We start from the raw sequence: 18,850 nt of genomic DNA on the forward strand, positions 1-18,850 counted from the left end.
TGCTGCTTTCTCTTGGGCTTTTCTTTTCTTTTCTTAAACGATTTTATTTATCTGACAGAAACAAAGAGAGAGAGAACACAAGCAGAGGAAATGGGAGAGGGAGAAGCAGGCTTCCCGCTGACCAGGGAGCCTGATGTGGGGCTGGATCCCAGGACCCTGGGATCATGACCTGAGCCCAAGGCAGACAGTTAAGGACTGAGCCATCCAGGCACTCTTGGGTTTTTCATCCACCAACTTTAGGCCCCTCTAGGAGCTTTTCAATCCCACATCCCTCCTTTCTCCTATATGTCCAGCTTTTCCTGTTTCTGGCTTTTGCCCCACAGCCTATAAACAGGGCCAGGTCTCTAATATCCTAAGACTGGAGCTATCACTAGCTCTTCAGAACAGAGTTGCTTTAAAGGAATCTGGTGCTCTCTCTCCTTAATATCCCCCATCCACTCTCCAGTGTCCCTACATCCGTTTTTGCCCGTCATTTCCACTGAAAGTATTCTTGAGTTCACCAGTGACCTCTGGTTTGCCAAACCAGCCTGCGTTTTCAGACATTGTCCTGGTGCTTCCTTTAACATTTCACTCCCACCTTCTGACCCCTGTGAAATTCTGTCCTCTCTTGGTTTCCGTCTTCTCACCCTCTTCTCTCCCTTTCTCCAACCTTGGTCCTTCTCTCTGCTAGATCACAGTCACTGGCCTCCTTCCCTTAAATGTTGGTCTTCTCCCTTTGAAGGATCTTCTTTACTCCTCTGACTTCAATCACCACGTTCGTGAGTTCTAGCCAAGAACGGTCTTAGCTGCTTCTGCTCAAGCTGCTGCCTGGCCCTCTCCCTGTTTCCCACAGAAGCCTCAGATTCCTCATGCCAGGCATGGAATCACAGCTTCACCTGGGACTGTTCTTTCCTTACACTTGTCCGTGTTGGCAGCTTGGTTCACCCTGCTGGTCTTGGTGAACTTTCACTCTTCAAGTTCCAGCTTAAAAGTCCCTTTTTCTGTGATTCCTTCTATAACTGATACAAACGAAAAGCTTTCTCCTGTACAACCACAGCCCCTTGCACACATTACTATTCTTGGCACATGCTGGTAGGATTATGGGCATGTTTGCCCTGTTTCTGAAGGGCATAGATTGAGTGGGCATCCTTGTGCCTCCAGTGCCTGTAAGCAGCCCGTCTTTGCTAGGCATTAACAACTGCTGTGGTGAATATATTGCAGTGGACTGTTTAAGTGGCTTAGATTTATTTTTATCATTTTTATTTCTTTCATCATGATAGGTGTACTCTATAATCCCCATCCCCTATTTCCCCCATCCCTTTACCCCCTGCCCTCTGGTAACCATCAGGGTGTTCGCTGTAGTTAAGACTATTTCTTGGTTTGCCTCTCATTTTTCCCCCCTTTGTTTGCTTTGTTTTTAAAATTCCAAATATGAGTGAGAGCATATGGTGTTTGCCTTTCTTTGACTTACTTACTTTCTTTGACTTATAATCTCTAGCTCCGTCCATGTTCTTGCGGATAGCAAGATTTCATTTTTTATAACTGAGTAATATTCCTCTTTGTGTGTGTGTGTGTGTGTGTGTGTACATCTCCTTTATCAGGACTGCTTCCATAGTTTGGCTCTTGTTAATAATGCTGCAATAAACATAAGGATACATGTATCCCTTTGCCAGTCTTTTTGAATTTCTGGTCTAAGTACCCAGTAGTGAGATTTTATTCAGATGTCTTGTCACCCTTACTTACTGGTTTTTAATAGGAACCAGAAAGCTGATTGGAAATTGAGAAAGTAGGGGAACCCTTGACTGGCCAACTCTACTGTAAGATTCATCTGGCTCAGCCATTTGTTGGGAGCTGCTGGTGTTGTCTTGAAATATGTTACCTTTCAGAGACTGTAACCACCTTAGTCTTCTCTCAGGGGCTGGAGCCTAGCTTGTCAGCATTAGGAATACTTAGGGAAGAGTGTTGAAGGTCATGGTGTTCACTGTGCCTTGGCTACTTTTTGCACTGTGCCTTGGCTACTTTTTGAAACAATCCTTCAATTGTCTTCCATCCTCCAGTCTGCAGAATATTTCTTTTAGCCTTCCTAGAGGATTTAATTAACCACTCCCCTATTGATGGATTTGGACTTGTTAATACCCTTTTAACTGTTGTAAATCATGCAATCCTTGTGAACATGCTTACAAAATAATCTTTTATAAGTATTTTTATAAGATAAATTCCTAGAAGTAGAGTTTCCCTGGGAGAGTAAATGGCATATGTGTATTTTTTTATTTTATAAATTATAAAATATGCATAAGATAATTACCATCTTAGAAATGTCTATGTAGGGCGCCTGGGTGGCTCAGTGGGTTAAGCCGCTGCCTTCAGCTCAGGTCATGATCTCAGGGTCCTGGGATCGAGTCCCGCATCGGGCTCTCTGCTGAGCGGAGAGCCTGCTTTCCTCTCTCTCTCTCTCTCTGCCTGTCTGTCTACTTGTGCTCTCTCTCTGTCAAATAAATAAAATCTTAAAAAAAAAAAAAAAGAAATGTCTACGTATACCTCAGTGGTATTAAATACATTAATAGTGTGTCCTACCGTCACCACCATCCAGCTTTAAAATTTTTCTTATAAAATTGAAATTCTATACCCAATAAATAACTCCCCATTCTCCCCTCCCCGAAGTCCCTGGCAACCACCATTCCACTTTCTTTCTCTGATTTTGACTACAGTCCTCTAAGTACCCCCATAGAAATGGAATCATACAGTATTTGTCTTTCTGTGACTAGCTTATTTCACTTAGCATAATGTCCTCATAGTTAATCTATGTCTTAGCATATTGCAGAAATTTCTCAAATTTCTCCCTTTTTAAACACTGAAAGGTATATAACATATTTTGCTTTACCATTCATCTGCCAGTGGACACTTGTGTTGCTTTCATGTTTTAGCTTTTGTGAATAATGCAGCCATGAACATAGCTGTACAAATACTTCAAGACCTCACTTTTAGTTCTTTCAGGTATATATCCAGAAGTGGAATTGCCAGATCATACGGTAATTCTATTGTTAATTTTTTGAGAAATCCCTAATTTTTTTTACACAGTGGCAGTACCATTTTACATTCCTACCAACCGTGCATAGGATTCTAATTTTTTCACATCCTTGACAATACTTGCTTTCTGCTTTTTTTCCATAGTAGCCTTCTTAATGGGTGTGAGGTGATACCCATTGTAGTTTTAATTTGCATTTTCCTAATGATCAGTGATGTGGACCATCTTTTTGTGTCTTTATTGGTCATTTGCATATTTTCTTTTTTTAAAAGATTTTATTAGAGAGAGGCAGACTTCTGCTGAGTGGTGAGTCCAATCAGGACTTGAGCTGAAGGCAGGTGCTTAACCCCAAGCTGAACCGTTTGGGGGCCCCAGCCATTTGCATATTTTCTTTGGAGAAATATCTAAACTTCGTGTTTTTGTCATTGCTATTGTTGTTGTTGTTTTTTAAAGATTTTATTTATTTGACAGAGGGAGATCACAGGTAGGCAGAGAGACAGAGAGAGAGGGGGAAGTAGGCTCCCTGCTGAGCAGAGAGCCGGATGCGGGGCTTGATTCCAGGACCCTGAGATCATGACCCAAGCCTAAGGCAGAGGCCCAACCCCCTGAGCCACCCAGGCGCCCCTGTTGTTGTTTTAACTGGGATTTGTTTTTAAAGATTTTAATTTGAGAAAGAGAGAGAGGGAGAGAGGGAGAGAGAGAGCGCGTGCGCACTCGCATGGAAGCATGAGTGAGGGGAGGGGCAGAGGGAGAAGCAGATGCTCTGCTGAGCAGGGAGCCCGTCGTGGGGCTGTATTTTAGGGCCCCCAGAACCCCAGGATCATGACCTGAGCAGAAAGCAAATGCTTAACCAACTGAGCCAGCCAGGTGCCCCTTGAATTGGGTTTTGAGTTCTAGACGTTCTCTGTATATTTTGGATTTAATCCCTTATCAGTTACATGATTTGCAAGTATTTTCTCCCATCCAAGTACTAACCAGTCCGGACCCTGCTTAGCTTCCGAGATCAGATGAGATCAGGCGCGTTCAGGGTGGTATGGCCATAGACTGCAAATATTCTCTAATTTTGTACTTATCTTCTAACTCTGATAGTGTCTTTTGATGCACAGAATTTTAAAATTTTCATGATGTCCACTTTGTCTATTTTTTCTTTTGTTACCCATACCCTTGTTCTATCCAAGAAATCATTGCCAAATCCAGTGTCCTGAGGTTTTTGCCCTGTGTTTTCCAGAGTTTTGTATTAAGTCTTACATTTAGATCTTTGATCTAGTTTGAGTTAGTTTTTGAATACTATGTTGGGTAAAGGTTCAGCTTTATTCTTTTCCATGTGGATTTTCAGTTTCCCCAGCACCATTTGTTGATGACTGTCCTTTACTCATTGAATTATCTTGACACCCTTATAAAAATTCATTTGAGGGGCGCCTGGGTGGCTCAGTGGGTTAAAGCCTCTGCTTTCAGCTCAGGTCATGATCCCAGAGTCCTGGGATCTAGCCCCACATCTCGCTTTCTGCTCAACAGGGAGCCTACTTCCTCCTCTCTCTCTGCCTACTCTCTCTGTCAAATAAATAAAAATCCTTTAAAAAAATTAAAAAAAAAATTCATTTGAGCATATATACAAGGATTTATTTCTGACTTCCCTGTTCTATTCCATTGTTTTGTATGTCTTCATGCCTGTACCACAATGTTTGATTATGGTAGCTTTGTAATAAGTTTGAAATTGGCAAGTATGAATCCTCCAACATTGTTCTCCTTTTTCAAGATTGTTTTGGCTATTTAGAGTCCCCTGAAATTTTACAGTTTTAGGATGGGTTTTTCTGTTTCTACAAAAAACATTATTGGGATTTCGATAGGCATTGAAAGAATGTCTAGATTTCTTTCCATAGGACTGACATTTTAATAATGTTGAGTCTTCTAATCTGTGAATATGGGATGTGTTTCCATTTATTTGTGTCTTTCATTTCTCAATATTTTGTAATTTTTATTGTATAAGTATTTCATCTTTTTGGTTAATTCTTTTTGATAGTATTATAAATTGAATTATTTTTGTAATTCCCTTTTCAGATGATTTATTACTAGTGTATAGGAATGCAACTGATTTTTATGTTGATCTTGTATCCTAACACTTTCCTAAACTGGTTATTTCTAAGAGCTTTTTTTGGTTGAATCTTAATGGTTTTTTGTAAATATCCTCAACAAACCGATAATTTTACTGCTTTTTTCCCAGTTTGGATGCTTTTTATTTCTTATCTAAATTATCTGCTAGAATGCCCAATATTATGTTGACTAAAACTGGTGAAAGTGGTCATCCTCTCCTTGTTCCTAATCTTCGAGGAAAAGCTTTCCCTCTTTCATCTTTGAGTATGATGTTTTCTGTGGGTTTTTTACAGATGGCTTTTATTACATTAAAATAGTTTCCTTTTATTTGTAGCTCTTTGGATTTTTTTTTAATCATGCAAGGTGTTGAATTTCGTTAAATATGTTATTTGCATCACTTGAGAGGATTATGTATTTTTTTTATTCTGTTTATGTAGTGTATTGCATTGATCAATTTTCATATGTTGAACTCTTCTTGCATTTCAGGAATAAATCCCACTGGGTCATGGTATATATTCCTTTAATACACTGCTGAATTCAGTTTTGCTAGTATTTCATTGAGAATTTTTCCATCAGTGTTCATAAGGGATATCAGTCTGTTTTTCTTTTATCTTTGTCTGTCTTTGGTATTAGTGTGATGGTGCCTCATGGATGAGTTACAAAGTATTCTTTCCTCTTTGAATTTTTTAGAAAAAATTGAGAAGGATTAGTATCATTCTCCAGTAAAGCAGTCAAGTTCAGGAAGATTTTCTGTGGAAGATTTTGATTTTTTTTTTTTTTAAAGATTTTAATTTTATTTATTTGAGAGAGTGAGTGCAAGTGAGAGCACAAGCAGGGGGAGTGGCAGAGGGAGAGAGAGAGAGGCACCTCCTGGGGCAGGGAGACACAACATGGGGCTAGATCCCAGGACCCTGAGATCATGACCTGAGCTGAAGGCTGACCGTTAACCAACTGAGCCATTCAGGCACTGCTTGATCTCTTTACTAGTTGTGTATCTAGTTTCCTAGTTGTGTATCAGAGTTCCCATTTCTTCATGATTTAGTCTTGGTAGGTTTTGTGTTTGTAGGAATATGTCCGTTTCATCTAGGTTATCTGATTTGTTGGTGCACAATTGTTCACCATACTCTTAAAATGCTTTCTGTTTTTTAGGGTTGGTAATAATGTCCTTATTATTTCTGATTCTGGTAATCTGATTCTTCTCTTTTTTCCTTAGTCCAGCTAAATGTTTGTCAGTTTTGTTGATCATTTGGAAGAACCAACGTCTGGTTTCATTGAATTTTTTTCTGTTTTTCTATTCTCTATTTTGTTGCTTTCTGCTCTTATCTTTAGTATTTTTTTCTAGCTTTAGGTTTTGGTTTTTTTTCTAATGTCTTAATTTGCGAAGTTAGTTGGTTGTTTTGAAGCCTTTCTTGTTTTTCAATGTAAGCATTCTTAGCTGTACATTTCCCCTCTTAACATTGCTTTTGCTGTGTCTGATAAGTGTTTTGCGTTTTCGTTTTTATTTATCTCTAATGTCTTCCAGTTTCCTTTGTGATTTGTTTTTTGATCTGTTGGTTATTTTAAAGTATGTTTCATTTCCACCATGTTGCAAATTTTCCCCTTTTCCTTCAGTAATTCCTATCATCATCCCTACTGAGACTTAATCTGTGGCCTAACATGTGGTCGGTCCTGGAAAGATACTTGAGAGAAATGTATATGCTCTTGTCAGGTAGTGTTCTGTAAATGTTTGCTAGATTTGGTTTATTGTGTTAACTCCTCTGTTTCCTTCTGTCTAGTGTGGTCCTATCCATTATTATGAGTGGGGTATTGAAGTTTCCGACTATTACTATTAGCGTTTCTTAAATTGTTTTTGTTTCTTAAATTTTGCTCTGTCATTGGGTTGTAAGGGCCTATTTAGCCAGAGTGGCCACACCTTGGTGAACAGCCATTTTGTTTATGCAGTAAAACTTAAATTGACCCTGCCCACACCTCCCCCAACCCCCCGGAACTTATTTAAAAGCAAGTCCGGGAAACCAGTCCCAGGTAACAAAGCCCAAATACAAGAGTGGGTCAGGTCAGGTAGAGATAACAGGACAAATGCAGGAATGAGTCGGGTCAGGTGGAGACATCCAATCAGTAAAGCGTTTATACTGTCTCCCTAACTACCAAGGAGTGTGGGCCCTGCCTTTTGGGCACCAATTCTCACCAAGGTGATAGGCTAGTTCAAAAGTCTACTATTAGGTAAATTGTAATTCAGTTGGTCACTTATGTGTCACCTAGCATGACTGTGCAGCTTTCTCTGTGTGTTACAATCTCATTCGCCACCTGTGTTTGGCCAGGCCCAACCATATGGCCTTTGCTCTATAAAAGTTAGTCTGTGCAGCAGGGAGGGGTCGCCCTCTCTGTAAGGGGTGGCCCCGATCAGTCTGTTTGACGATCAGTTTGATTTTTGATGCTTGGTGAGAAATAAAGCTTTGCTTCATCTTAGCTTTATATCAGTCTCGCTCCTCTGACCAGTGGACCCATTATTGGGGGACCTAACAGGGTGTTTGTAATTACTTTCTTCTTGCTGTATTAAATCTTTTATTAATATATAATGTCTGTCTTTGTCTCTTGGAACTTCCTGTGATTTTGAGTTTATTGTGTCTGACATTAATCACTTCTGTTTTGATTAGTGTTTGCAAGAAGTAGCTCTATCCTTTAACATTCAGTCCGTTTCTCTCTTTGAATCTAAAGTACATATCCTATAGACAGCATGTAGTTGGATCATGTGTTTTTATCCATTCTGCCAATCTCTGTCTTTTGGCTGGAGAGTTTAATACATTTACATTTAAAATAATTACTGATAAGGAGGGACTTCTGTCATTTTGCTATTTTCTATATGCCTTATAGCTTTTTTTTTTTTTTTTTTGGGTCCCTCATTTACTGCATTATTGTCCTCTTTTATGTTTAGCGGTTTTTTTGTTTGTTTTTTTGTACTGAAATGTTTATTTCCTTTTTTGTGTATTTATAGCTATTTGGGGGGAATTACCCAGGGATTACACTTAACACCCTGAAGTTTTAGCACTAATTTGAATTTATATTAGCGTCACTTAAATAATACACACAAAATTCTTGCTCCTTTATGCTCTGTTCTAACCCTTTTTGGTTACTGAGGTCACAAAACTATATCTTTATATGCTGTATACCTGAAATATAAACTAATAATTCTTTTAAATTGCTAGTCTCTTAAATGACATAGAAAACAAGATTTGGAGTTATAAACTAAAGTTATAATAATACTAGCTTTTAAACCAGTATTTTTTTTCTTTAAATGTATTGCTCTTAAATCAGATAGAAAACAAAAATTACAGCTATAAACCATTATTATAATAATAGTAGGTGTAATTGCACATGTATTTGCCTTTATCAAGTTGTTTATCTATATAGCCTTGAGTTATTGTCTAGTGTGCCTTTATTTTACCTTGCAGGAGTCTCTTGAGCATTTCTTAAAAGGCAGGTCTAGTGGTAATAAACTCTCTAAGCTTTTTTTTTTTTTTTTTTTTTTTCTTTTTTCTGGGAATGTCTTAATTTCTCTCTCACTTTTGAAAGGCAGTTTGCCAGATGTAGCGTTCTTGGCTGAACATTTTCTTTTCATGGTTTAAATGTATTTGCCCACTGCAGTCTGTCCTCCAAAATTTCCAATGAGAAATCTGCTGATAATCCTACCCTGCATCTGATGACTCAGCTTCTCTCTTCTGTCAAGATTTTCTCTCTTGAAAATTAGATTATATAGTGTGTCTCTTTGAGTTCACCTTATTTGGAGTTCATTGACCTTCTCGGATGTCTTTTATCAAGTTTAGCAAGTATTCAGCTATTAGTTCTCCAAATACTTTATCCCTTGTTCTACCTCTTCTAGGACTTCCATGATGCATGTTGATTGTGTTTTGGTGTCCTACAATTCACTTACGCTTTGTTTAGATTTTGGTCTCTTTCTGTTCTCAGACTCAATTTCCATTGCCCTATCTTTCAGGTTCACTGAGTCTTCTGCTTGTTCAAATCTGCCTTTGAATTCCTCAAGTGAATTTTTCGTTTGTTGTACTTTTCAGCTCAAGAATTTCTTTGTTTCCTTTTGGGTTTCTAATTTTTTTATTCATATTTTCATCTTGTTTATAAATTTTTATTTTCTCCATATTTTTCTTTAGATCTTTGAATTCTTTTTGATATCCTTGTCTAGTATATTTGCCATCAGATCTTCTTCAGAGAGTTTCTATTGATTTGTTTTCCCCTTTGAATGGGCTCTGCTCTCCTGTTTCTTGGTAGACCGTGTAACTTTTTTCATTGTTGAAAACTGGACATCTGAATTTAATAATGTAGTAACTCTAGATAGCAAATTCCCCTTCTCCAAGGTTTTCTAATTTGTTGTTGTGTTTTGGATTAATGTGGGGTGTCTCTGTGCTGAGGGTTAGCCTGAGGTTTAAACTTAAGGTCTTCTCAGATCTTTGCTGAGCCTTTGGTGGTCATGAGCAGTTATGTTCTAGTTTTCCCCATATGTGCAGTTGTTTTTGAATGTCCTAGTCAATATTTTTTTAAAGATTTTATTTATAGAGAGAGAGCGAGAGTAAACACATGAGAAGGGGGAAGGGGCTGGGTGGAGGGAGGGAGGAAGAAGCAGATGCCCTGCTGAGCAAGGAACCTGAAGTGGGGGCTTGATCCCAGGATGCTGGGAGCATGACCTGAGCAGGAGGCAGATCTGCAACTGACTGAGCCACCTAGGCATCCCTGAATGTCCTTGTCCTCAGCATCTGGCTTTTAAAGGGAAGAAATAGAAAAATGAAGGGAGAAAACAAAGAGTGCTGGCCCTTTAAATCCTCTGGAAGTTCCACCCACTGGAGGGGCTTGCCGCAAGCAGTGAGAGATGCTACATCAGCAATGGCTACTTGCCTCTTTGTATCTCTGTGATCAGAAGCAGCAATAATCAGAGCCCAGCTCTCCAGTGTTTGGTGTATAGGGGTCTTTTTGTTCACTCTGACTCCTGCAACCTGCTCCAAGAACACATGTACCACAGGAGATGGGTAGCTGCTGCCTTGATAAGGGCTGAAAATGACATAAATTAACCACAATTTATCTTCCAAGCTTTCCTTGGTGGTTGTAAGCCTTTAGTAGATCCCAGGGTTCCAGAATAGTTGCATTGGGCAGATACTGCCAGTGCAATTATTGTCTGGGTGGGGAAACGGAGTCCTGGTGTTTCGTACTCTGCCATCTTAGCAGAATCGTCCACAGGTGTATGTGTATTTTGAAATTTACTTGATATTGACCAATTAGAACCCCCCTGTGACATATATGCATTTATATTCATATTAGCACTTTGCTAGAATGCACATTTTCTATCCATGACAGCATTGGGCATGTTTAATCTTCTTCTTTTTTTAATTGAGGTATTATTGACTTGCAGTGTTACATTACTTTCAAGTGTATAAGCTTTTATTGTTGCTAATCTTGTAGGCAAAAAAAAAATTGATTTATTTGCATTTATTTTTAGAAAGCAATTACATTCAGTGAATTGCTGTTCATAATGTCTTGACAAATGCTTTAATTTGGGTTGTAGTCTTCTACATTTGGTTTGAGGCTTGGTAAAATATGAGAGAGAAAACAAAGGAATGTTAAGTATGGTCATTCCTAGATATTTATAAATTATTTTTTTCTATCCAGGATATTTTGCACAGGTTTTGAATGTGTTAATTTATACTTCAGCCTTAGGATGTTTTTATAGTAATGGCCACATTTTAATTTTATGTCTAGCTTTTTGTTGTAATAACTATTTGCAAAATATATATCTATAATACAATGTTTTAGCAGCTCATGAGGTCATTTGGAGTTGAGGAAACTGAGGATTTGAGAGATTAAGAAACTTAACTGAATGTCTAGTGCATTTTTTTCAATAGTAGAAAGGGCAAAGGAATCTCAGGATCAACTTCTGGCCCTGCAACTGATTCCTTTAGTCAGTTCTTGTGTTTGACTTATTAGCTACAAAATAAACATGATTTTTTTTCCTTTTTCTATTACCAGATAGTATCCAAATGCACATTATGCTATTAGATAATAGCAATATTTTTCAATCTAGAAATGAACAGTGAAGCAGAACAACATCTTCTCCATCATGCCAGAAATGGCAACGTTGAAGAAGTCAGACAGTTATTAGAAACCATGGAGAGAAATGAAGTAATTGCTGACATTAATTGCAAAGGTAAGCTTTGAGTGAACTTTTTAGCTTTTTCTTGTGAGTATTCATGACTCTTGTCTTTTTTTTTTTTTAGCACTGTTTTAATCTTGCTAGAAATAAATTCTCATCCCATATTCTAGAAAAAACCTTCATAAGAGTGTGTAAAAGTTCTCTCATAGTCGTCCCTAAGTCAGAGAAATCGAGATCTAGTCTTAAGGTTTAGGATTCATGACAATTTTATTAATTATAAGTTGCATGCTACAATAGGGTATTATAGTTAAAGCAGCAGGTCTGAGTGTTTACTATACGCCCAGAGTCCTGTGCAGTACGTTGTAGGTGGTGTTAGTAGAATCCTTGCCCTCACTAAGACTAGTGTAGTATATTAACCGATCAGACCAGTCTGTCCTACACAGTATGTATCAGAATATGGAACCCCAGGGTGTCATGAGATCCCATTGGAGAGGTATGAAACTGGAACTAGAAGGATTAACTTCTTAGAGGAAATGTTTCAAAGGCAATCTTTAAGAAGTATATAAAAAGTATAATTTATAAGGACTGGGGGCGGCTCGTTGGTCTACTGGGATGATTCTCGCTTTGCCCTCCTATAAGGACTAACAGGTGAAAATAGAAGTGTTCAAGGGAGAAGATCTAGCATGTGCCAAGGTCCTGAGGTGAGAGGCAGTCTAGGTGGCAAGGTCCTGCGGGGTAAGGGATAAAGTTAGATAAGCAACACCCAAATCTTAATGCATCTTGTGTAGCACACAAGATGTGCAGGTGTACAGAGAAATAGAATTTATTTTCTAAAATGACTGGTATTTCACAAGCACCTTCTCATTCTTGGAATATGGAAGAGTTAATATTAGTCTTTCAGTACCTCAAGCTCAATTGCTTTTTGATAAATGGTCTTCCAGAGCCTCTCAACTCTTCTTGCCCCATCTCCCCTAAGGTGACCTTTAAATATAAAGATGAGAGTGCCTGGGTGGCTCAGTGGGTTAAGCCTCTGCTGTCGGCTTGGGTCATGATCTCAGAGTCCTGGGATCAAGTCTCACATCAGGCTCTCTGCTCAGCAGAAAGCCTGCTTCCCCCGCCCCCTTCTCTCTCTGCCTGCCTCTCTGCCTACTTGTGATCTTTTTCTGTCAAATAAATAAATACAATCTTAAAAAAAAAATAAATGTAAAGATGAGCCTTGTTTTGTGTCTATAGCCTTTGGTTCCTCAATGACCCTTTTGTTCCTAATGCTCCTTAAGCTTTGTAGTTGAACTTGGGGACAAAGTCAAACTCATGTCTCTGTTTGTCATATAAGTGGTGGTCCCTGGCTTTCACTTTGTGGCTGCCTTGTAGGTGGGTGCTAGGATAGGTGGCTGTTAGGGGATCTTTTCCTGCCATCCCAGATGCTACTTGCTTGTTCTTAGTGTTCTCTCAATGTATCTCCCTCTCCGGGCTCTTGAGCAGGAATGCCATGTCTCTGCATTTGTGTCTTTCGCCCAGTCTTCTGTCCCAGATGCATATTTTATTCTGCTGTATCACATTCTTCTCCTGTCCTATGGGCACAAACTTTCTGGCTTCACCCATAGTGGGGAACGATTACTATCTTTGCAACAGGGAGGAAACTATGTTCTGAGTTTTCCAGAACATATGAGTTGGTTTTTGGTATGCTAAAGGAATTCTAAAAATCCTTCTGGTCCTTCAACAAAGACCAGTTCTTAACCTTTATCTGGGATGCTATTTTGAAAGCTAAAAACACTCTTGGCATTTGAAAGTCCTAATAACACTTTATTACCTACCTTTCGCACCCTCACCTATGGTTATTTCAGGCTAATTGATGGAAAGTTGTCTATTTGGAAATGTAAAACTATGAAGCAGATGTGAATGCTTATTCAAAATTTCATTGTTACACCTGTCAGACTTTGTCTTAAGGGCAGTTTAAAGGATTTATGTAGAGGAATGGCACACCAGTTCCTTGAAGGGAGTGAGTAGGGAGGGGTGGGATGGGGCGTGAGTAGTGTTTCCCCATGGGGATCACCTGTGCTAGGCATTTCTAGGATTTCTTTTCTATCTGATTTGTTTTTCCAAACCCTGAGAAATTGAGAAAATGATGTACTATAGTTCTTCAAGAATTAAGAATTAAGCTTAACAGTCAACAGAGATGTTATTGGTTGGGAGGAATTACCGATGCCAAGTTGAAAGTGAGAGAAGGTAGTCCTGACCTGCAGTTGAAGGTTAAGGCCAGTATTTCTAGGATAGGGGTACAAAACTTTTTAGATATCCATGGTAAGTAGTAAAGAGTAGAGAAGATGAAGTATTTTAATGTAGGATTTTGGAAATTCTGATTTCTTGGTCCAGAATCTTCCCTATAAACACTCTATGTGAGGAGACCAGTTCAGAAGCTGTTACTTAACTGTAACTTAAGGAGGACCGTTATGGGTTAACTGGGAGTGGAAGCAATGGGAATGGCAACAAGTAGATATAATTAACATTTTTGAGGTAGAATCAATAGGACTAACTGAATGTGGGGGGTGAAAAAAGAGAAAAGGGGCCAGAGTGTTGTTTATGTCTGATTTCAGAAACAAGGTAAATGAGGACAATCCATTGTGAAAATTGATGTGGGGGGGAGGGGTAGTTTTAGTGTGTACAGCTGACCCTTGAACAACACAGGGTAAAGGGGCATCAACCCCCTGCACAGTAAAAAATGCACATAGAACTTTGACTCCCCCAAAACTTAATTGCCAATAGCCTACTTTTGCCCAGAAGCCTCACTGATAATAGTCAATTAACATATGTTTTACGTACTGTATTCTTATAAAAAAGTAAGCTAGAGGAGAGAAAATCATAAGGAAAGTACATTTAAAGTGTTTATCGACTAAAATCTGTATGTCAGTGGACCCACACAGTTCAGGGGTTAACAGTATATATATAAAATGACAGGTGAGCTCAGCTTTGCACTTTTTGAGCAACCAAATGGAGGTGTTTAGTAATGAGTTGGAAAGGGAAATAGGGGTTTTGAGGTCAGTAGTACATTAACAGTCAAATCAGTGGAAAAGGGCCAGGAGATCTCATTATTGGAGATACCAGTAATGGAGTTGTTGGACAGTGGAACTTGCAAAGGATCCTGAGAGAAGTGGCGAAGGAGAAGCAGAGAGAAATCCTATTAGGTTTCTATATCCTATAGCAAGGCTGTGGCAGCCTGGAAGGTATGTGGGGCCATGCTGTCCAGCGCTGTCCAGTGACACAGTACTATGGCAGCTGAAAAGTGCCCCTGGGAATCGGTGACAGGTTTGTGGATTAAAACTCGAGGCCCATTTGAATGACATGGTGGGAGATGAACCTAGGGGACTGCCATGGGGACTGGAGGGTTGACAGGAATGAAGGGGGTGGAGAGAGGAAGTGCAGGCAGAGCGGGAGGAAAGAGCGAGGAGGGCAGAGAATGGGATCAGAGAGGCTTTGGTTGCTCTTGCTTGTAAGACGGAAGAGACCGGAGTGTTTACTTCCTCCTTACTCGTAAGTGAAGAGGGAGAGGTGGATGATAAAAGAGAAGAAAGCCTGAGAAGAAGGGGGTGGAATCCAGGACAGAGGAGCTGGCTTAGTCTTAGACATCAGAAGGGAAGGGTGGAAGAATGCCTGCAGATAGTGGTGTGGTGGTAGATCTGGCACCAGGAAGCCCTGGGGATTGCACGAAAGCCTTTCTTCTCATTGTGTAGCTGAGAGACTGAGGCCCTTTGTTCAGGGGAGGTGTTTGGGTAAGAGGCTTGGGGAGAACAGGGGCAACTTGAAGTGCGTGTTGTAGAATGTAGGAGAGACACCTGAATAGGGTAGTGTAAGAAGGATTGCCAAGCAGGGTCTAGAGCCGAGCTGAAGTGGAGATCCTGAGTTAAGCTGCCATGAGTCCACAGGGTTCTGTTATTTTTCTTCCACTACTGTTCAGCAGCCTGGCTATGTTACAGAAAAATCAAGCTAGTGTGCTTATCAGGCTTTGGGGTTTTGTAGGCTACTGCAACAGAGTTATGGAGGGGATTGGCAAAGAAGTGTGAGAAATCAAAATGCTCGACTTCTTGAAGAAAGTAAAGATGGAGGTGTTTACATACATAAGACATGGTTAAAGAAGGAAGGGCTGATTCAGTTGAACAGGGCTGGAGGAGATCTGTGTGAACAAGCTGGAAAGTGGGTAGTTTGTGAGCTCAGAAGTGATGATGACTTCCAGGCTCTAGCCCTGGGACTGGGCATGGAACATCGAACAGAGGCAAAGTTTGTGGGAAAGGAGGGAAGCTGAGAAACCAAGAGGCCAGGATACCAAATAAGTAGTAGGCACCCCAAGGACAGTGGCACAGCTTGCATGGGGAAAAAGACTGTTTCCTGGAATTACTTGGTGAGGGCGAGGCGGTGGGAGGTTGGTAGATGGTAGCAAGGTGCTTGAGGTTTAATGCAGAAATTTCAAAAGAGGTGTTGTAGTGTGAGTGGAGTCCTTGACTAGAGACCGCATTTGGTTTTTTGGGGGAAGTTCATATGGCTTCTGTTGGGTGAGGACCAGTGGGGGTGTGGGAATTATCTGGGAGGCTCCGCCTGAGGGATAAAGGAGAGTCCTTCTCATCAGGAGTAGGTTTCAGTTAAGGACAAAAGGTAAAAGAACATTCCATGAAAAAGACCGTGGTTCTAGAATTGATTGATTCTGAAATTACTTACAAGTTCCAGAGGGCATACATTTTAGAAGAAATAGTTGTGGGTTTTTGGGTAAGTGGCAAACAATCACAGGACACTGTTGGTGGCAGCAGCCCTTCAGGGAGCGTCAGAGGCTTGTTGCACTGAGCCTGGTGCCTGGGGTTTCTGTTGGCTCAAAATCTGAAATCCAGGAGGTGAGGGCAGCCATTAAACGTCTAGCTCCTCTGGAGGAGTGGCCCCTCGTGGGCAGCCTGCTCCTGGGCTTTGGTAGACCCTCTGGGGTGCTGGGCTTTGGAATTTGAGAGGCTGCATGCTCTTCAGCCTGCTTCGGGATTTTGATAACCTTTTGGAGCCATCTCAGCGCCAGGCTATAGTGCTCTGTTTTTCTTCTGAATTGAACTGTATAGTACTTTTTTTTTTTTATATTTTATTTATTTGACAGAGATCACAAATAGGCAGAGGCAGGCAGAGAGAGGAGGAAGCAGGCTTCCTGCTGAGCAGAGAGCCAGATGTGGGGCTCGATCCCAGGACTCTGGGATCATGACCTGAGCCGAAGGCAGAGGCTTTAACCCACTGAGCCACCCAGGTGCCCCTGTATAGTACGTTTTTGTAGCACTCAGTTATTCTGTACCTCTCCCAGCAAGAGTCCAACATTTTGTTGCTCTCCGCTTTGGTTCTTGTTATCTAGTTGGACTCTACCACTCTGGTAACCCAGATCCTCGTTACTTGATATTTTATCTGGAATCAGAACTCCATCTTCTGTCCCTGTTTGCAGAGCTAACAGCTTTCCAAATGCAGCAGAAAAGATTCCTTAATTCCCTCTTTCCGTCCACCCTCCTATCATGGCACAGGTGCTTTTTATGAAATACTGTGCTGAGAGAACCAGACCTTTGCTACATGATGGTGAGATGGTTAGAGGCTCAGAACCCTGGAGCCAGGAGCCAGCTAGAGATCATCTACTTTGAATGGAACCATGATCTCTCCCTCCACCCTTCTAAGGATAAGGACATCGAGTTAGGAAGGTGGCATCAGAATTGGGTCTTGTGGATTCTAATTATAATATAGTAATGTTATACTTATTACATCATTACTGTGTCCTGTCTCTTGCCTCTCATTCATCAGCAGTGCGATGCGAAGGGGAGATTGACCAGTGTATGGAAGTACCTTGGTAAAGAGAAATTTTATTATAAAATTACCTAAATAACAAGAATGCCTTATATTTTTCCATTTTTAGGAAGAAGTAAGTCTAATTTAGGTTGGACTCCTCTTCATCTGGCATGCTATTTTGGACATAGACAAGTGGTCCAGGATCTGCTAAAGGTATATTTAGAGCTTTAATTTTTAAATGAATAAAATAAATATTGCTGTTATGGAAATTATGAAAGTCTTAGAAAAGCTGACTAACCATAATGGCTTATTTAACACTAACACACTTAATTTTTCTTTGCTAAGTACATGAATTAGGTTAGTCTGATCAATTAAAATTCTATTTTTTTAATCATTTGATTTTCCTATTGACTCTTTAAAATTACAAAAGTGCATGTATGAATTAATGCGAAGATACTAGTTTTTAATGTAATAGTTGAAAAAATAACCAAACGTCCTAAATAATTAAAAAATGATGCTAGAATCTCTTAATGAGCACCACATGATTTAAGATCTTACATTTTTCAATTCCGTGATAATTTTTCACATTGATATTTCAAAAATTGTGTTTTGTGTCTTAAAATTGGGCTGTATGTTTAAATAGTGGGATCTTTTTCTTTATTGAAAGCTTATTAAGTTGGAGAAAATTCAGTATTTCATTCATTTTTTTCAGTGAGGGTTTTTAAAGTAGAGTGAAGGTCTATAGATTTTTGAAGGAAAATATCTTTTTACTCTTCTAATGTATCAGGTAGACTTTTACCTTTCAGAAAGCCTTCCTGTTTATCTAGGAATTGAATTGAATTTTAGTAGTGACAACCAATGAATACTAACATTATTTTAATTTTGAAATATTTAATATGTTTTGGGGTGCCTGACTACTTCATTCAGTAGAGCATGCAACTCTTGATCTTGGGGTTGTAAGTTCGAGGTCCACGGGGTATTGAGATTACTTAAAAATAAATTAAAAAAAAATACTTAGTATCTTTTAAAGGAATTTTTTTTCACTTTTGTATATTTCTTGACATGTGAAAGATGTCTAAAGTTTTCACGTTTGTCAGGCTGGTGCAGAAGTGAATGTATTGAACGACATGGGAGACACTCCACTTCATCGAGCTGCCTTCACGGGACGAAAGGTGAATATATTCCATGTTCAGTGTTTGCAACTGGAATATTTGTAAGAGTAGTCTCATGTTTTTTATGAGCCTATGAATAGCAACTGCGGGACACAAAAAATACATAAACCAGCACTCTGGGTCAAAAGGCCACAAGCTCTTAGAATGAACAATGAGGTCAGGTACTTCCAGCATCCTGATAGGAGCTCCTTCAGTCCCTGCTCCTGTCCTCTAAGGATGGGGAAACTCCTGATTGTTTCTTTAAAAAAACAAAAACAAAAAACCCACTTCATCGAGGTACAATTTTATGTTGCATAAAACGCACCTATGGTAAGTGCACATTTCAGTGATTCTTGGTACATTTACAGAGTTACATAGCTCTGACAATCCAGTTTTAGAACATTTCCATCAGCTTAGAAAGCTTCCTCATGCCTGTTTGTTCATTCTCTGCTGTTCTCCCATGCCTCAGGATACCACTGATGGGCTTTCTTTCTCTAGGATGTTTGTCTTTTCTAGAAATTTCTTGCAAATGAAATCATACAAACTTCTGTGTCTGGCTTCTTTAATTTAGTGTGATACTGTTGAAGTTTATCCATGCTATAGCATCCATGTATCAGTAATTTTTTCCTTTTTATGGTTTGATAACATTCCAGTTTATGGCTG

The 18,850-nt window shown here is 39.6% G+C and overlaps 1 protein-coding gene across 2 annotated transcripts in view; it reads left to right on the forward strand.

Moving 5' to 3' along the window:
* OSBPL1A (oxysterol binding protein like 1A) overlaps window positions 1-18,850 on the forward strand; it is a 227,998-nt gene that overhangs the window by 7,498 nt on the left and 201,650 nt on the right. Inside the window, exons 2-4 of one of the 2 annotated variants that reach the window (XM_082698700.1) lie at window positions 11,178-11,300; window positions 17,164-17,249; window positions 18,134-18,208. In XM_082698700.1, the coding sequence (XP_082554826.1) occupies window positions 11,180-11,300; window positions 17,164-17,249; window positions 18,134-18,208 (282 nt within the window). In that variant the 5' untranslated portion in view covers window positions 11,178-11,179. Of the gene's footprint in view, window positions 1-11,122; window positions 11,301-17,163; window positions 17,250-18,133; window positions 18,209-18,850 lie in introns of both variants that reach the window. The other variant, XM_082698701.1, reaches the window with a different exon arrangement.

The sequence above is a fragment of the Mustela nivalis genome (assembly GCF_964662115.1).
Source record: "Mustela nivalis genome assembly, chromosome: 14".
In the NCBI taxonomy this organism is placed as follows: Eukaryota; Metazoa; Chordata; class Mammalia; order Carnivora; family Mustelidae; genus Mustela; species Mustela nivalis.